Source organism: Stenella coeruleoalba (genome assembly GCF_951394435.1).
Source record: "Stenella coeruleoalba genome assembly, chromosome: 2".
NCBI lineage: Eukaryota > Metazoa > Chordata > Mammalia > Artiodactyla > Delphinidae > Stenella > Stenella coeruleoalba.
In genome coordinates, this window is record NC_137147.1 from 52,469,691 (window position 1) to 52,488,056 (window position 18,366).

Here is an 18,366-nt window from a genome sequence, read left to right on the forward strand (position 1 = left end):
TTCTGCTTAATTGAACTTCTTGGTTGACTTACAGTTAAGTAAAAGGCCAGTTTTATTGAAATGATCCTTACTGCTTATGATTCTGAAATATTCCTTGCATTGATGAATACAAAGGATAGAAAAGGTTGAGGTTTTGAAGATTTAGTTTCTTCTGGTTCTTCTTCTTCTTCACTAAAGACTCCATCTCAGATATCGTTTGACTTTGTTGCTAACAAGTCAGTGTTCCAGCTTTCATCTAAGCCTTTATTTTAGCTTTGATACCAGCTTGTTGAGTTATATGGACACACAAGTAAGCTCTAAGAGGCTTTAAAGGGACTGGATTTTTTTAGCTGATTTCATCAATAAAAATATATTGCATAACTGCTCTTACCAACCTCCTAAATTTCCCATTCAGATCATCAGCTGACTTTAATAGTGTGCTGTGATGTAATTAGTTTACATTTTGGTACAACCTCCTCATCTTGTCACAGGCATGTAATAGTTTTTGAACCAGACCTGGACGTTAGACTATACATTAAATTGTGCAATACTAGATAACTGACCTTAAAATATTTTCTGAATAATAATATTGTGAATACATTTTCTTTCTTTTCGTGTTGCCCTTTTTTCTCATAAAGCAAAGGAAGGATCTAGTTAGTTGAAGATTTCTATAATGTCCATGTTAAATGTACACTTCCCCAAAATTAACAAAGAACTAAAGCATAAAAAGTTACCCAGAAAGAATAGGTATTATATTACTTATATTAAAAATTCCTTTTACATTGAAATTATTACAAAATCTATGTTGCCAGGAGTTCCTTGGCATTATTTTATATATTTTTTTAATTGATATATAAATGACATATAACATTTTATTAGTTTCAGGTATACAGCATAATGATTAGATATTTGTATATATTGTGAGATGATCACCATAATAAGTCTAGTTAACATCCATCACCACACATAGTTACAATTTTTTTAATAAAAGAGTAAGACTATTTCAAAGTAATCATCTACCATTTCAAATGTAGGCACATATGTAAATAATTTTGAAGTAGAAATAGCTATTTTAAATACTCAGTCCTGTTTCATTGCCTAATATTAGAAAAAAGCACAAAGACTCTTTCTTTGGATACACTACTGTAGTCTAGTTAGGCTTGTGCCCACTTTTAAAGAGTGATATTACAGTAGAATTTTCTTTTTTATATTTGCCTTTTTGACTAAAAGAGCTGTATGTTTAATTTAAAAATCAGGTAAACAATCCAATATAGTGTTCTCTTCTGACTCAACATTTTTTTCTTGTGTGTTCAAGAAAGAACACACAAGCAAGAGAATTTTATTACCTAAAACTTGAGGTAGTATTGGGGACAGTGAAGCAGTTGCACTGATTCTCCTGAGCAAAGCAATGGAAAGGGTGAAGAATGCTGCTTCCCAGGGAAGCCATACATAATGAAAATGTTATATGTTGGGGACATTTGGTCACAATAAGAAGAATGTGGAGAATAGAGTAGCAGAAGCTAATGTGTAAAATATTGATGGAAGAGAGAAAAAGAAGTTTTTATAGATTGAGGAAATTTAGAAGAGAAACATAAGGTTTTGACAAGATGAGCTGCTTAAGATGCAACTCCTCAATTTTTTTTTGTTGTTTAGTTTGTTTCTGTAAGTCATTACTTAGTAAAGATTTAGCGAATTCTTTAGACAGATGACTGAATGTGAAATCATGATGCTACTGACCCTATGGGTGATTTAATTATGTATGAATTGTATTCATTTATACTGTTCACCCTCATTAGATTTTTAAACAAAAGATCAAGTCTGAAACTCTGCAAACTCATGAACAGATATAAATTTTTGTCATTTATGAATCTTTAGGAGAAAGCTTCAGAGATATGCTGTGATGAATGCTCAAAACAGAGGTGTTCCAGTCAAATCAGTGATTATAATCATAACTCTTGATCATTAGTGTAACAGGCTTAATATTTTGCAATTTTGTCATACTACTCCACTAAAATATCTCTTACACATACCCATGTGCATGTATGTAAACTAAATAACTACAAGAGACTGTTTTTTTTGTTTTTGGAATGTCTCATTTTTTTGTTAGTAAGACATATTGCTCATACATTTAAAAAAATTGTATAACTATTAGCAACCTTTTTTCCCAAGCATATAATATATAACAACTTAATTGCACCACCTTGCACAAAGTTGACCATTATAACCATTTAAACAACAAGAAAAATGTAAATAAGACAGTGAGGATGGAACAGGAACAAAGAATAGGAAATATATTTTTTCAACTTTATTTGGGTATCATTGACAAATAAAATTATGATATTTAAGGTGTAACATGATGATTTGATATATGTATACATTGTGAAAAGATTCTCCCCATCAAGAATTAACACATCCAACATTTCAGATATTTGCCTTCTTTGTGTGTGTGTGTGTGTGTGTGTGTGTGTGTGTGTGTGTGTGAAAACATTTAAGTTGTTCTTTCTTAGGAAATTTCAATTATACAGTACAGCATCATCTACTATAGCCACGATGTTAAATATTAGTTCCTCAGACCTTATTCATCTTATAGCTGAAAGTTTGTACGCTTTTACCAACTTCTCCTTATTTTCTCTATACCCCAGGCCCTGGCAACCACTTTTCTGCTCTGTTTTTATGAGTTTGACCTTTTAAATTATAGATACAGGTATACTCCATCTATAAGTGATTCCATGCAATATTTGTCTTTCTCTTTCTGACTTATTTCCCTTAGCATAATGCCCTCAAGATCCACCCATGTTGTTGAAAATGGCAGGATTTCCCTTTTTTCTCATGGCTGAATAATATAGCTCATATGTTTTGAATATTAACCTCTTATCAGATATGTGGTTTGCGAATATTTTCTCCCATTCCACGGATTGCCTTTTCAGTTTGTTGGTGGTATTTTCTGTTTGTTTGGGGGGTTTTTTATTCATTGTTTTTTTGCTGTGCAGAAGTTTTTTAGTTTGATGTAATTCCACTTGTTTATTGTTGCTTTTGGTGTCTTTGCTTTTGTGTCAAATCCAAAAATAGCATTGCCAAAACCAGGTCAAGGAGCTTACCCCCTAAGTTTTCTTCTAAGAGTTTTATGGTTTCAGATCTTATGTTTAAGTCTTTAATCCATTTTGAGTTGATTTTTCTTCTATCAAGTAAAGTTGTGGGACACAAAATCAATATATAAAAATAGTTGTGTTTCTATACACTAATGATGAACTATCAGAAAAAAATAATAAATTAAGAGAACAATCCAATTTATAATAGCATTAAAAAGAATAAAATACTTGGGAATAAATTTATCCAAGGAGTTGAAAGATCTATATACTGAAAACTATGAGACATTGATGAAAGAAATCAAAGAAGACACAAATAAACAGAAAGACATTTCTTGCTCATCGATCTGAAGAACAAATATTGTTAAAATATCTGTATTGCCCAAAACAATCTACAGATTTAATGAAATCCTGATCAAAATTTCAGTGGCATTTTTTACAGAAATAGATAAAACAGTCCTAAAATTTTATGGAACCAAAAAGACTCCAAATAGCCAAAGTAATCTTGAGAAAGAAGAACAAAGCTGAGGTCATTATGCTTCCTGATTTCAAACTATATTACAAAGCTATAGTAATCAAAAAGATATGGTATTGACATAAAAACAGACACATAGTGTTACCAAACCAAACTGGACTACTCACTGGACATGTGTCAAAGCCAATCTACTGACACTGGGTTGTTGTGAAGGAAAGTACAGTGTTTACTGCAGAGCACCAAGCAAAGAGAGTGGGTAGCCAGGGCTCAAAAGACCCAAACTCCCCAATAGCTTTTAGGGAAGGGTTTTTAAAGACATGTGTGAGGGAGAAGCTTACTGGGTTCCTGATAAGGTCATGTACAATTCTCTAATTGGTTGATGGTGAGGTAACAGGGTGGTATTTTAGGAATCTCAGTTATCAGTTATCTGGCTCCAACCAGTCTGCAGTCTACTTGCTGGTGGTCAGCATGCAGTTAACTTTTTACCTGGTGGAGGTTTTTGTATCTTCAAAACAGCTCAGGATATTATATATAGCCCTTGAGGAGGAACTAAATGTTTTTGTTTTATGGATAAACTGTTATTATTTTGTCTTGCTTGACTGCCTTCCTTTGTTTCTGTATTTTCTTTTAAAAACCATTTTTTTTCTGATTTAAAATATGACTTCTTTGATTGAATTTGCTCTTTGGAACTTGGGGAAGACCTAGGTGGCTGAAGTTTTTCTAAAAAAAAGAGGCAGGGGACTCAGTTTCAGTAGTCCAGTGGAACAGAATAGAGAGTCCAGAAATAAACCCAAGCTAATATGGTCAACTAATCTTTGATAAGGGCACCAAGAGTATGCAATGGAGAAAGGATAGTCTTTTCAATAATGGTGTTGGGAAAACTGGACAGCCCCATGCAAAACAATGAAACTGGGACCTTATACCATACATAAAAATAAACTCAAAATGGAAATATATTTTTGTACTGCTTCAGGATACCTTTATCATCATAGTGAGTAATGATGTTTCTAGATCTATTTATATATATATCAAGAATCTAGTTGAGTGAGTTAGAAGCAAAACATTTTAAGTTCCATCTAGATTCTCTCTATGGATACTGCCTATAATGGAGAGGTGCTAATTAAAACAATTTTATTCATATTAATAGCCTAGAAAAATTTAAATAATTAAATCAATTGTTTTATTATAAACACCTTGAATTATTTAGAGTTGTTTTATTCTTCACTTTCTTTTAGACCTAGGAACAGTATAACTAAGTAATAAATAGTATCTAATAATCATACAAAGCAAAGCTTCTATAAACAGATTAAGAGTACTGAGAATACTATCATTTTTGTTATGAGGAAGAAATTGCAGTGGTTCTATACATTATCCATCATGTGCCTAACTTGAACAATACAAATGTACCAATATTTTCAGTCACATAGCAATAATTCTACACTGTAACTCCAAAATTTTGTCCTGTTGAGAATAGTATTAGAGATATAAAGTAACAATTATTAACAATCTCAGAATGTTTGTGGAGAGAGGTGAATACTAATTTTGTAAAGTGTATCACCAGATCTTTGGGGTTGCTTTCCTGCTAATTATTCACAAATGCTATAGACTATTTTATTTTTAAACTACATTTCCCAAATTGCCAGTTTCTAAGTTAGACTAACATTATGTTAGGGACTAATTTACAATTTGCTTTTGGCGCTACTTCCTCAATCTGTTGTGCTGGAAAGAACATGGACTTTGAAGGCATGTTGTTTTAGGTCTGAAGTCTGTCACCTGGGCTGTGTGGGATGCTTGAGAATGTAACTTCTCAGATTTTGTTTCTTTATGTGTAAAATGGAGATACACACTTTACAAGGTTGTTGTAGAATTGAATGAGGTAATAAGTATGTAAAATGTGCTAGCACAGTTATACAGAGTATATTAATCCTAAAAATGTTAGCTATTTCAATCCCTGTTTCTTCTAGATACATTAGCCAGACCCTACAAACGTCTCAGTATCTTTTTCCAAGTCCATCCTTTTTCGTATCTTTCCCTATTGAATAAATTAGGCTTATTTTAAGACTTGATTAGCAATTATATTGTTCGTTCTGACACCAAGTAAGTGGTGTGTCTTCCAACACCAGTTCTCTGATTCTCTGACATCATCTGGATGTCCAAAATTCAATTCACTTCTGACACTAACTGCCTGGCGTCAGTGCAGATCCTACAAGTTAAAGAGCTCAGTGCCACGAGACCACCTCCACTTCAGACATCAGTCACAACTCCCAGTTGCCATGCATACTTCTAACAAACCAACTATAAATTTGGGGGGTCCCATGACTTGGTAGTTCCTCCCCTACCAAGTTTGGTAATTTGCTAAAATGACTCATAGAACTTAGGAAAACACTTTTTCTTGAGTTTACCAGTTTATTATAAAGGATACAACTCAGAAACAGCTAAATAAAAGAGATGCATAGGGCAAGGTATGGGGTGGAGGAGGGATGCCATGTCAAGATTTCATACCTTCCTCAAGTGCACCACCCTCCCAGCACTTCAGTGTGTTCACCAACCTGGAAGCTCCCCAAGCCCCATCACTGAGGTGTTTTTATGGAGGTTTCATTACATAGGCAAAATTGATTAAATCACTGGCATTGGCATTTGAACTCATTTTTCAACCTCCAGCCTCTCTCTCCTCCCTGAAAGTCAGGGGGTGGGACTAAAAGTTCCAAGAGTTTTAGGAGATCTGTTCCAGGAATGAAAAACACAGATCATATATATATATATATATATATATATATATATATATATATATATATATATATATATATATATATATATAAAACATATAATTTATATATATGTATGTATTTCCTATCATACTACAGCAATTAATTAATTATTGCCTTCTAAGAATTCATATATTGTTTGTATTAAATTGTGCATACTCACATCTGTTAAGATGTTTTCTTTACACTGATACTGTAAATGATATGTTAATAGAAGCCTTTTTATTCATTTTTGTTTAATCTCTTAATATATCATCATGTACCTAACAGTATCTAAGAATTTTCTGAGTATTTATGTGCTTGATTGATACTAATAAAATAGGGATATTTTGAACGTATATCTGTATGGTAACAAAATGCTTCAAGCTATCACATGGTCAAATCTAAATGGCTAACATCTTGAAGATAAATTAGCCTAGGTTCAAATATGTTTAGTGTTCCTCGATGACCATAAACAGGTTACTCTCACTCATCTCTTTGAAGTTCAGTTTGTTTACCACTGAGATAGATATAATTATAAGACCATGAAAAGATCTGAGAGAAAGACACACACACACAGAAACAGAGGAATAGAGGTTGTCATACACTAAAGGTAATAATTTCACTATTTTTATTGGACAAATGAAGGATTTAATTTGCTGACTTAACACTCCAACTCCTCGACTTTCTCATCTCAGTACTAGACTTTTTTTATTTTTAAGGGCACAATTTTCCTAGATCTCCTTAAACAAAAAAACAGCAAAGAGCAGACAAGTGTCACATTAGGCAGGCATTTGACTTGAGAAGAAATGACCCTATTGTGTGCATGTTTATCAGTCCCCTCTAAGGGGTCAATAATTAAGATCATTCTTACCCTGAAATTCTCCAAACAGGTGAGCATTCTCCTCTTTTAAACTGTAACTAATTTTTCATCTATAGTCTCACACTCCCTTAAAGACTTAAAAATGGGTTTTATTAATATTCTTTAAGATAGCTTTGGAAGGTTTTTACTTATTCAAATATATTTTTTTTAAAAAATCAGAGGTATTGATTTGCTCACGGTCCTGGTTGTCATTAGAATCTGGCTATTGCTTTTAAGAAATAGAGGCAAATTTTTATTCATACACAATGTTAAAAGAACTCATGAACTTGCCTCTGATCCCCTTATTGAGAAACAAACATTAATCACATTTCTCTATAGTCTGGAGTTTTCATTCATTACTCTTTCCAGATAAGTTAGACATTTGTATGTGAATTTAAACATTAGAACCATTTCCCATTTGTAACACTTGGAACCAGCAGGTACAAGAACAGAAAATGCTAAAATCTTAATTAATTTTGTACACTTTTTACTTAATTCCTATCAAAATCCTTAATAACTTTAAAAGATTACACGTTTGCCTCCAGATAGCTAATCTACAGGCACTCATCATGTATATTAATACATGGATAATACAGAAATTCATTTACATGAAGTACATTGCTATATAAACTGCAATTTGAGACTGGTTTGAAATCCATCGTTAACATTTTTCTTTAACATAGCAATTTTGTTGCAGTACTTCTTTGCTTTCCACAAAACGTGTTTCCCATTTTGACTTATGAAAGTTTGTGAATTCTAAATGCTGGTGTGAATAGGCCAACATCTACTTCAGTTGATAACTTTAATAGGGCAAAATTTTCAAAATCCTCTGAGGAAAGAGTGAAATCATGAAACATTGGTAATATTTGTAATTGGAAAGAATGAAGCATAGGTTGTTGCTAAGAGCGTATATTCTGAATCAGATTACCTTGTTTGAATCCTTATTCTGCTACTTTTTAGCTGTTTATCTTTCCTTAACTGCTTTGTGCCTCAGTGTCTTCTATAAAATGACTTATTATTATAAAAAGATAAACTTTTATTTATTTATTTAATTTATTATTAAAAAGATAAAGACACAGACCTACTAGAGAATGGACTTGAGGATATGGGAAGGGGGAAGGGTAAGCTGTGACAAAGCGAGAGAGAGGCATGGACATATATACACTACCAAACATAAGGTAGATAGCTAGTGGGAAGCAGCCGCATAGCACAAGGAGATAAGCTCAGTGCTTTGTGACCGCCTGGAGGGGTGGGATAGGGAGGGTGGGAGGGAGGGAGACACAAGAGGGAAGAGATATGGGAACATATGTATATGTATAACTGATTAACTTTGTTATAAAGCAGAAACTAACACACCATTGTAAAGCAATTATACTCCAATAAAGATGTAAAAAAAAAAGATAAACTATGTGAAGATTTTAACACAATACCTAGCACTTAGTAAATATTCAGTATCAACAAATATAATTATTATTTTTATTGCCATCATCCTCCAGTATATTTGTAGGGAGATATTTTGACAAACTTTTCAACCAGAGATTTTTAACGTAAGTAAATCCATTCAGTAAAATGTAATGATGTATTTTTAGAATCATTTTATTTAATTGAACAAAACTCAGGCACGTATTTATTCTCCTAAGCACTCCTACTTTTAAGCATTTCATATCTAAGTGGACTTTTTTCTCACGATATTTTATTTATTTTAGTTTCTTAAGATTATTTCATAATAGAACATACTGATTAACTCTTACACCATGAAAAACTGGTTCTGTCAGAATAGTGAACTTTAACTCTTTTGACACCTGAAGCTTTCTTTCATCATATTCAAAGACTTCATACTGCACCATTTAATCATAACTGCACAGGTTATCCTCACTGGATATTCCAAAGAATGAGATGCTGAGCTCATTAATAGCCAGTGAGCTTAAAGTAAACCTTATTATCACAGAAGTTTTCCATAGGCAGACCTGATTGAACTATAATGAACATTCTCAGTTTTACATTCTCTTGCTTTTTTGAGGTTAAGGAACCACCTTGGAATCCAAGTAGTTTGGGCAGTATTTTAAATTGCAGTAACGATTACCTTCATTTAGGGATGCTTTCCAATTCAGGTTCTATTGAATGTATGAAAACACACTGTGCTTGAAAAGTTTTAACCCAGCACTGTCAGATGTCTTTACAGGGCTAAATCTTCTAGGTTTGGGTGAATGACACATTCATATATAATGAGAGTCTAAAAAATCCATTACTTGAAATAACGTAATAGGTGAGATACCTTCAAAGAATTCTCATAGAAAATCATTCATAGAAAAAGTAAATATGTATTTTAAGATCTATCCCTGTTAGGTATAATTAATTACATTTATATTCTTTGCCATTTAAAAAGAAATTAATAAGAAGGAAGATAAGTAGTTGCAAATACTTTGTTTTGCTAGACAAATGCAAACATAATTTGAATGTAATTGTATATTCTCTTAATTTATTTTCATTTGACTCTAGTATCATTAATCTCTACTCCACTTTAGCATTTTGTTTCAATGGCCGTATCTCTGATCTTGTAATCACTCTAAATTTCTCTATCACTGAAGTATTAAATTGCGACAAAATTCTGTTTATTGACTACAAGGTTTTTGCTTCCTGACTCCGTTGTTTCCAGTGTATTTGCTTTTCAAGTTTACTAGTTGTCCTAGTAATCCAACCCATTGATTATCTTCCTCCGTTAGTTTCCTTCTGAGCTAATTCCTTTCCAGAGCCAGTTTGGATCCTATGGCCTGTTGCTTACACTGTGTCTCCTCAACTACCCTGTCCCCTTGTCCTTATGCCTCACTCTGCTAAGTCTTCACATAGAATATCAAACTGCTAGATTTTCAAGGCTAAAAAGCATCTGTGTAAGTTATCTGTTACTGTGTTAAAAACTGCTCTATTACCTAGGAGCTCAAAAAATATCACATCTTACTAAATCTAGTTATCTAATCTCTAGTGAATCAATAACTTGAGGAGGCTATTCTTTTGCTTCATATGGATTCTGGTATTCTGGATCACTTGGTGGTACTTTGTGGGTGGCTGGGCTGGTCTGGAAGGTCCAAGATAGCTTTGCATCCCCTGAAACCTGGGGATGGCTGGAAGGCTGGGCTTAACTCTGCCCTCTCCCTTATGTAATCGCAGGGCCCCTTCACCTCATCTCTTTAGCAAAGTAGTTGGGCTTATTACATGGGTCAGGACTCTCAGAGTGAGTATTTAAAAAAATAGGAAGTGAAATTCCCTGTCTTCTGTGGCCTGGGCCCAGAAATCAGCACAGCATCATTTCTGCTATATGCTATTGGTCAAAGTAATCACAGAGCCCATCCATATTTAACAAAGTGAACATAGAATCCAGGTCTTGATGCGGAGAATATTGAAGATACTATGGACATCTTTGCTCTTTTACATCATTCATTCATTCATTTCAGCATTCATTTATTCAATCAATAATGATTTGTCACTAATTATAATACTGGGTACTTGATGGATACAGAGGGTGATTCAATGGCTAGGAAGTTGTAAGTTTCTTTATAATGGAACTTACACAGGAGACAAATACAATGGTAACTAACATTATATTATTAATAGTAGGAGAGATACTTCACTTACTGGTAGTCAAGGATGGGCTTTCTGAAGGTAAAATCTAAAAGATGAGAGTTCCAGAGCCATGGATAAAGTAAAGGAAAGACAAAACAAAATCAGAGGTCCATTGTCCGGAAAGGGTTTATCATGCAAAAGCTGGAAGAAAACCTATGTTTCTGAAACATAATGTTCAAGATGAGAATAGTTGGATATATGACTAGAGCCAGAACTTTCAGGACCTTGTAGGCCTGGTTAACAAGCAGGGGTGAGTCAATAAAGTATTCTAAACAGGAGAATAAAAGGGCTGATTCTCTGGTAAAAGGACGTCTGGCCAGTCTCAGAAGGTTGAGAGAAGGTCAAAAGAGGAAGCATGTTGGCCTGCTAGAAGGCTATCACAGGACATTTGTAGTAGTCCATGTGAGAGGTAATAGTGGTGATAGTGCAGACTGAGAGAAATGTATAAACTCCCAATATATTTTGAAGGTAGAATCAATAGAAATAACCATCTTTTCTAATCACAGACAATATTGTTGAACAAATAGTTTTCATTACTGATCTCTACTATTTAACCATCTTTCATATGCCAAAAATCTGTAACCCAGGTTATAAATACTTCACAGAAAATGCTTTCACTATAATCATTAATAATATTAAACTTGTCAAAAACAGTAGATATTTTAAGTATTAACTTCTGCCTTGCTAACATTTGGCACATTGTATTACTTCCTGTTCTTTGAAGCATACAACTCCTTCAATTTTTGTAACACAACTTTCTGGATCCACATATCTCTCTAATTTATGTTTATTTTCCTTTAGGAGCTTTTATTTTCCTCCAGCCCCATAAGTGATTATATTCAAGAGTAAATTCAAATTTGACATTTTATATGGCTTTGTTTATACTTTCTCTGAGATATCTCAACAGAACTATAGCCTGCAGTCAGCCTTCCATTCTGAGCTTTAGATCCATATTTCTGCTTGGCAATCAGAGACATGCATTTCTGGCCATAAAATAGATAAAATATTCCACAAAACCCTTTCAATGCAAACAACTGAAAATGCTAGAAAATATTCTTAAAATATTATGAAAGCATTACAATATTTATTTAAAAATTCCAGGCCAAACTTATACAAAAATAGTACAGTGAGCCTACTTTTGCCCTTGGGAGCATTTGCTGACATGGGCAAATTTGAGCTTCAGTTATTGATGGCATCTCTGGGCAAGGGATGCAGAACTCCAAACCTAGGGTGTTCCCTGGGAAGGTGTCTACCAATAGAAGTTGGAACTCAAAGGACTGTACCCACAGCGTAAGAGTAGAGCAGAAGTAAACCCAGTCTACACATTCCTACTCTCAAGGGAGTGCAAAGAGCCTTGCCTTTGACATGAGAAGGATGGAGATAACGTAGGAACCATTCTTGAAGTTATAATCACAAACCAGCTCTTATATATATGGATTTTGAACTCAAATTCATGTGACCCACATGATTAAAATAAAACCTCAAGCAATGAACTTGGATTAATGTGATCCTAGACATTGATGCCAAGAGTTGCCTATGGACACAAATCTCTAGAGGAGGAAGCCATCATCTGAGGCATGAAGTATCCTCATAAATATTTTTTAAAGGACAATGAGTAGCACAGAGTTAAAATTAACCAAGAATACACAGGAACAAGGTACCCTGAGAGAAAACCAACAGAAAAGCCCTGTCAATACTATAATTGGGGGCTTCCCTGGTGGCACAGTGGTTGAGAATCCGCCTGCCAGTGCAGGGGACACGGGTTTGTGGCCCGGTCCGGGAAGATCCCTCGTGCCGCAGAGCAGCTGGGCCCATGAGCCATGGCCACTGAGCCTGCGCGTCTGGAGCCTGTGATCCACAATGGGAGAGGCCACAAGAGTGAGAGGCCCACATACTGAAAAAAAACAAAATACTATAATTGGAAATATCAGATGGTATAAAACAATTACTTTGTTTAAAGACAAGCGTTACTACCTTTGCAGGTAATGGGAAAGTATTAAAACAGTGGTATAAAAGGTATACCAAAGTACTACACACATTTAGAAATGAAAACTACATTATTGTAAATAACACAATGCAGATTAAGCAGAGATAAAGAAGAATTAGCTCAGAGAATTTATTCATGCAAAAACCTCAAGAAGTGGTTGGAAGAGAGATTAAAAGACATGGAAAACAGAATAAAAAGGATTCTCAATTGAGAACAGAAAGAGAACAATACAGGTTTATTTGAAGAGCTAATGATGAGAATTTTCCAAAAATTTCCTAGATGACAGACACCAAAGTTTAATCAAGAGATTTAAGAAGCCCAGCAAATTCCAAACTATAAGTAAAAAGAAATCTATACCTAGAAACATTATATTGAAGATGTAGAACATCAGAGCAAAAAAATTCTGAAAGTAGCTGGAGGAAAAAAAGATGTTCACTTCAAAGTATGAGACTTTGAGCTTACTTTTCTACAGCAATAATGGCCATCTGAAGACAATGGAATTATATCCTGTTGTGCTGAAAGAAAATAACTGCTAACCTATAATCCTGTGTACAAGGAAAATATCTTTTAAGAATGAGGTTAAAAGCCCAGAGAGAAACCCATGCACATATGGTCACCTTGTCTTTGATAAAGGAGGCAAGAATATACAGTGGAGAAAATACAGCCTCTTCAATAAGTGGTGCTGGGGAAACTGCACAGCTACATATAAAAGAATGAAATTAGAACACTCCCTAACACCATACACAAAAATAAACTAAAAATGGATTAAAGACCTAAATGTAAGGCCATACGCTATAAAACTCTTAGAGGAAAACATAGGCAGAACACTCTATGACATAAATCACAGCAAGATCCTTTTTGACCCACCTCCTAGAGAAATGGAAATAAAAACAAAAATAAACAAATGGGACCTAACTAAACTCAAAAGCTTCTGCACAGCAAAGAAAACCATAAACAAGACGAAAAGAGGACCCTCAGAATGGGAGAAAATATGTGCAAATGAAGGAACTGACAAAGGATTAATCTCCAAAATTTACAAGCAGCTCATGCAGCTCAATAACAAAAAAACAAACAACCCAATCCAAAAATGGGCAGAAGACCTAAATAGACGTTTCTCCAAAGACATACAGATTGCCAACAAACACATGAAAGAATATTCAACATCACTAATCATTAGAGAAATGCAAATCCAAACTACAATGAGGTATCACCTCACACCGGTCAGATTGGCCATTATCAAAAAATCTAGAAACAATAAATGCTGGAGAGGGTGTGGAGAAAAGGGAACACTCTTGCACTGCTGGTGGGAATGTAAATTGATACAGCCACTATGGAGAACAGTATGGAGGTTCCTTAAAAAACTAAAATTAGAACTACCATACAACCCAGCAATCCCACTACTGGGCATATACCCTGAGAAAACCATAATTCAAAAAGAGCCATGTACCACAATGTTCATTGCAGCACTATTTACAATCGCCAGGACATGGAAACAACCTAAGTGTCCATCAACAGATGAATGGATAAAGAAGATGTGGCACATACATACAATGGAATATTACTCAGCCATAAAAAGGAACGAAGTTGAGTTATTTGTAGTGAGGCAGATGGACCTAGAGTCTGTCATACTGGGTGAAGTCAGTCAGAAAGGGAAAAAGAAATACCGTATGCTAACCCATATATATGGAATCTAAAAAAAAAAAAATAGTCATGAAGAACCTATGGGCAAGACGGGAGTAACACACAGACCTACTAGGGAATGGACTTGAGGACACGGGGAGGGGGAAGGGTAAGCTGGGACAAAGTTAGTGTCATGGGCATATATACACTACCAAACGTAAAATAGATAGCTAGTGGGAAGCAGCCGCATAGCACAGGGAGATCAGTTCGGTGCTCTGTGCCCACCTAGAGGGGTGGGATAGGGAGGGTGGGAGGGAGGGAGACACAAGAGGGAAGACATATGGGGACATATGTATATGTGTAACTGATTCACTTTGTTATAAAGCAGAAACTAACACACCATTGTAAAGCAATTATACTCCACTGAAGATGTTAAAAAAAAAAAAGAATGAGGTAAAATGTATATTTTTTGAAAATCAACATCATAAAGTGTACTAAATATAATTCAATATGATGTACTTTAGGTGAAAGGAAAGTGTTCACAGATTTGGTAGGTCTGTGATGAAAGAAGGAATTAAGGGCAAATAAGCTAACATATATCTGGGTAATTTAAAAAATAGTGCAAGTATAAAGTATGATAATGTCCAATAAATTTTTTAAAAATGAGGGAATTAAAGTTCATGACTCAATGACATATGTCAGAACAGGAATAAAAGGAACGAAGTGTTCTAAGATTATTTTGTCTAAGAGGATGGTAAAGGTATTAATTGATGTTTTGGGATAACTTAAGTAGGCATGTTGCATGCTTTAAGACAATCAATAAAATAATAGAAACAGAGCAGTTAAGTTCCCAACTAGTAGCAGGAAAAGGGTTAGAATAATGATATAATCCATTAATACAAAGAAAACAAGGAAAGAAAGATCACAAAACAAACAGAAAGAATAAAATAACAGGAAACACTTGTACCCAAATATATCAGTATATTAAACTGAAATGATTAAAGTGCTAAGTACTCTGGGTAGAAGAAAAAGATTGTTTGACTTTTTTGAAAAAATAGAATATAACAATGTGCTGTTTAAAAGAGGTGCTAGTAAAATATAAGGTTACTGAAAGTATAAAAGGATGGAAAAGACATAACATGTAAATATTAACTAAATGAAAGCCGAGGTAACTATATTAATATGAGACAAAATAGAGTTTTAAATGTTAAAACATTAATAGAGATAAAGGAGATAACTCACAAAGATAAAAGTTTCAAATCATCAATAACATAAAGGCGATTTAAATTTGTATGTAATGAATAGCATTGCCTCAAGTTATGTAGAGCAAAAAGGAGACAGGACTACAAGAAGAAAATTTTTAAAAGCTACTACCCTTTTAGAAGAGTTCAACACTTTCTTGTACGTTAATCCAAGTAGGATAAATGGGGCAAAAAAAAAAACAAAACCCTAACAACTATATAAATGATATGGACAACACAGTTATCAGACTTAACCCAATAGATCCACATCACATCCCCAAACTACAGACTACTCCTTTGAAAGCACAAACAGGATAAAAATCGATCATATTCTGGGAGATAAAACAAGTTTTAACAAATTTCAGTTGATTTAATATATATGAATTGTTTTCTCTGAATATGATTCAGTTAAGCACAAAATCAGAACAAAGAAAAAATAAAACATAACCATATGTTTGGAAATAAAGAAGTACTTGGGTGCACAAATTCAACATGTCCACCAAACTCCAAACTACCCCTCCTTTCTTCCCTGTCTTCATCATTCATCCCCCTCTTGTCTAAGGCATCATTTATGGTCCCATGACATTGCCTTAGTTCAGGCCTTCTCTTTGAGGTTCATGCTCCTCCTATCTGCCACAGTATGCCTTCTAAAAGATTGGTTTAATCATATAAAGGCTTTATTTAAAAATTTTTTAAAGACCCTCAGTACCAACAGGATAAAATTCAAACTCCATAACATGACATTCAAGGATCCTTGATAGAGCCTCTGCTTTTCTTTTCATCTTTATTTCTTCCCAAGCCTTCGTGCACCTTTTATGCATCAGTTATGCTATTCACTTATACTTCCCTAAACACCCTGTTCTCCCTGTCTCCTCCTTACCTTTGCACCTACTTACCCCTCTACCTGGGATGTCCTCTCTTACTATTCACCCACCTGACCATTTCCTATACATCCTGGGAGATACAATTCAAGTATCACATTCCTTGCCTGGTCAATCCTCATAGTGTTATTCACTTCTTCACTTTCTACCCTAGAATTGTTTTTTGTACTTCAGTTTTTTAAATTAGCTATTTAAATGTCTATCTATTGCGTTAGAGCATAAACTACATGCTGATAGGATTTTTTTCTTGTTCATTTCTTTTTCTATTCTTAGCACTTATATAAGGAGGGCTCAAAAATTGAATTTATGAATAAAATTAAAATTCTTACGGTAGCTTAAACATATTTGTGGAAAGAAGCAAGAAGGGTCAGTCAATATGTTGGCTATGAGAAAGGAGAGCAATATTATAAAAAGTAGATGGAATGACATGTAAAGAATATCAGATGGCACGTTTGGTGTGGTAGTCCTAAAACCTTTTAGCATCCTGAAGGAAGGGCTTCCAGGTGGAGTTGTACAGCTTTTATACTGCACAACTCAAGAGGGTGCCATACATGAACCATGTCATTAGAGCCCAGGAAATAATTGTTATTTATTATGACAGTTGGGAGTCATCATTAAGAAAAGACCTATATTTTGCATACCCTAATGAGAGAAATGTGTAACACCTTTTGGAAATCTTCCCATCAAAAACAAAAAGATTAGGTACCTAATGTAGCAAGTTTTGATTGTATGGGGAAAAAAACTCACAATTAAGCCAAATAAATGAGCCATTGCAGTGGGTTGAAATCCATATCCACCTGTGGTATAATTTGCAAAGTTTGTTTAAGGTTTACGCATGAATATTATGACTTGCAGTCAAATTCTTTCTGACTGAATAATTTAGAAAATAAATTTATATACTTGTGTTACCCATTTTATTAAATAATTGGTATCCAGAAGCCCAAGGACTGAGCCTCATATGGGATAATTAGAATTCACTGACTTGAACCAATGGCTTCGTCTGCTTTAGAATTTCATGCTAGTGTGGATACTCTGCTTTTATACCCAGAACATCATTTGCTTGCTAACAGTATAAACCAAACATACTTACGACATTTTTTTCTGGGAAGCAACTAGAAAGAAAAAATAAACTCTGCTTAGTTTCACCTGCAAATGCTTTTTTAAAGCAATGAGTCTTATTCATTGCCCACACTCGGGAATCACGTTTCCCTACCCAAGCTGAAATTCCCAGGTCTAAATATGTTCTCCACCCACCTCTTAATATTCCTTCCCTGTTGCTAAATGTATTCTTGAAAATAGCTTCTCACAGTAAGAGTAGCCCCTGGCTTATTGCAAACCACATATGTTATCTGTTTTAATATCTCTTTTCTACAGATCCTCCTGCTGTGGAACCAGCATTTCTGGAAATCCGGCAAGGACAAGACCGCAGTGTCACTATGAGCTGCAGGGTCCTGAGAGCCTATCCAATACGGGTGCTGACCTATGAGTGGCGCTTGGGAAACAAATTATTACGGATGGGTCAATTTGACTCTCAAGAATACACAGAGTACCCAGTGAAGAGTCTTTCCAACGAAAACTATGGGGTTTATAATTGTAGCATCATAAATGAAGCTGGAGCAGGGAGATGCAGCTTTCTTGTTACAGGTAAGATGCTGAATATTTTGCATTTTTTTTTTTTTTTTTTTTTTAGATCTTGGGAGTTTAGGCTTATGTCAATATAAGAATGAAAGCATTTTGCAGATCCATGGAGCATACCATGAACAGCTTGACTGTTCATATTTAGAGCTTCTACTCATTTATTTTCAAGGAAAGTCTATTTTAGTAGTTAAGATAGTTAATGTGCCTATAAAATTAGAAGTTTATGTGAATTCAA

At 34.4% G+C, this 18,366-nt stretch overlaps 1 protein-coding gene across 3 annotated transcripts in view; it reads left to right on the forward strand.

Moving 5' to 3' along the window:
* MDGA2 (MAM domain containing glycosylphosphatidylinositol anchor 2) overlaps positions 1–18,366 on the forward strand; it is a 310,614-nt gene that overhangs the window by 177,519 nt on the left and 114,729 nt on the right. For all 3 annotated transcript variants that reach the window (XM_079911897.1, XM_079911896.1, XM_079911898.1), the window contains one exon: positions 17,868–18,137. In XM_079911897.1, coding sequence (XP_079768023.1) covers positions 17,868–18,137 — 270 coding nt within the window. The remainder of the gene's footprint in view (positions 1–17,867; positions 18,138–18,366) is intronic.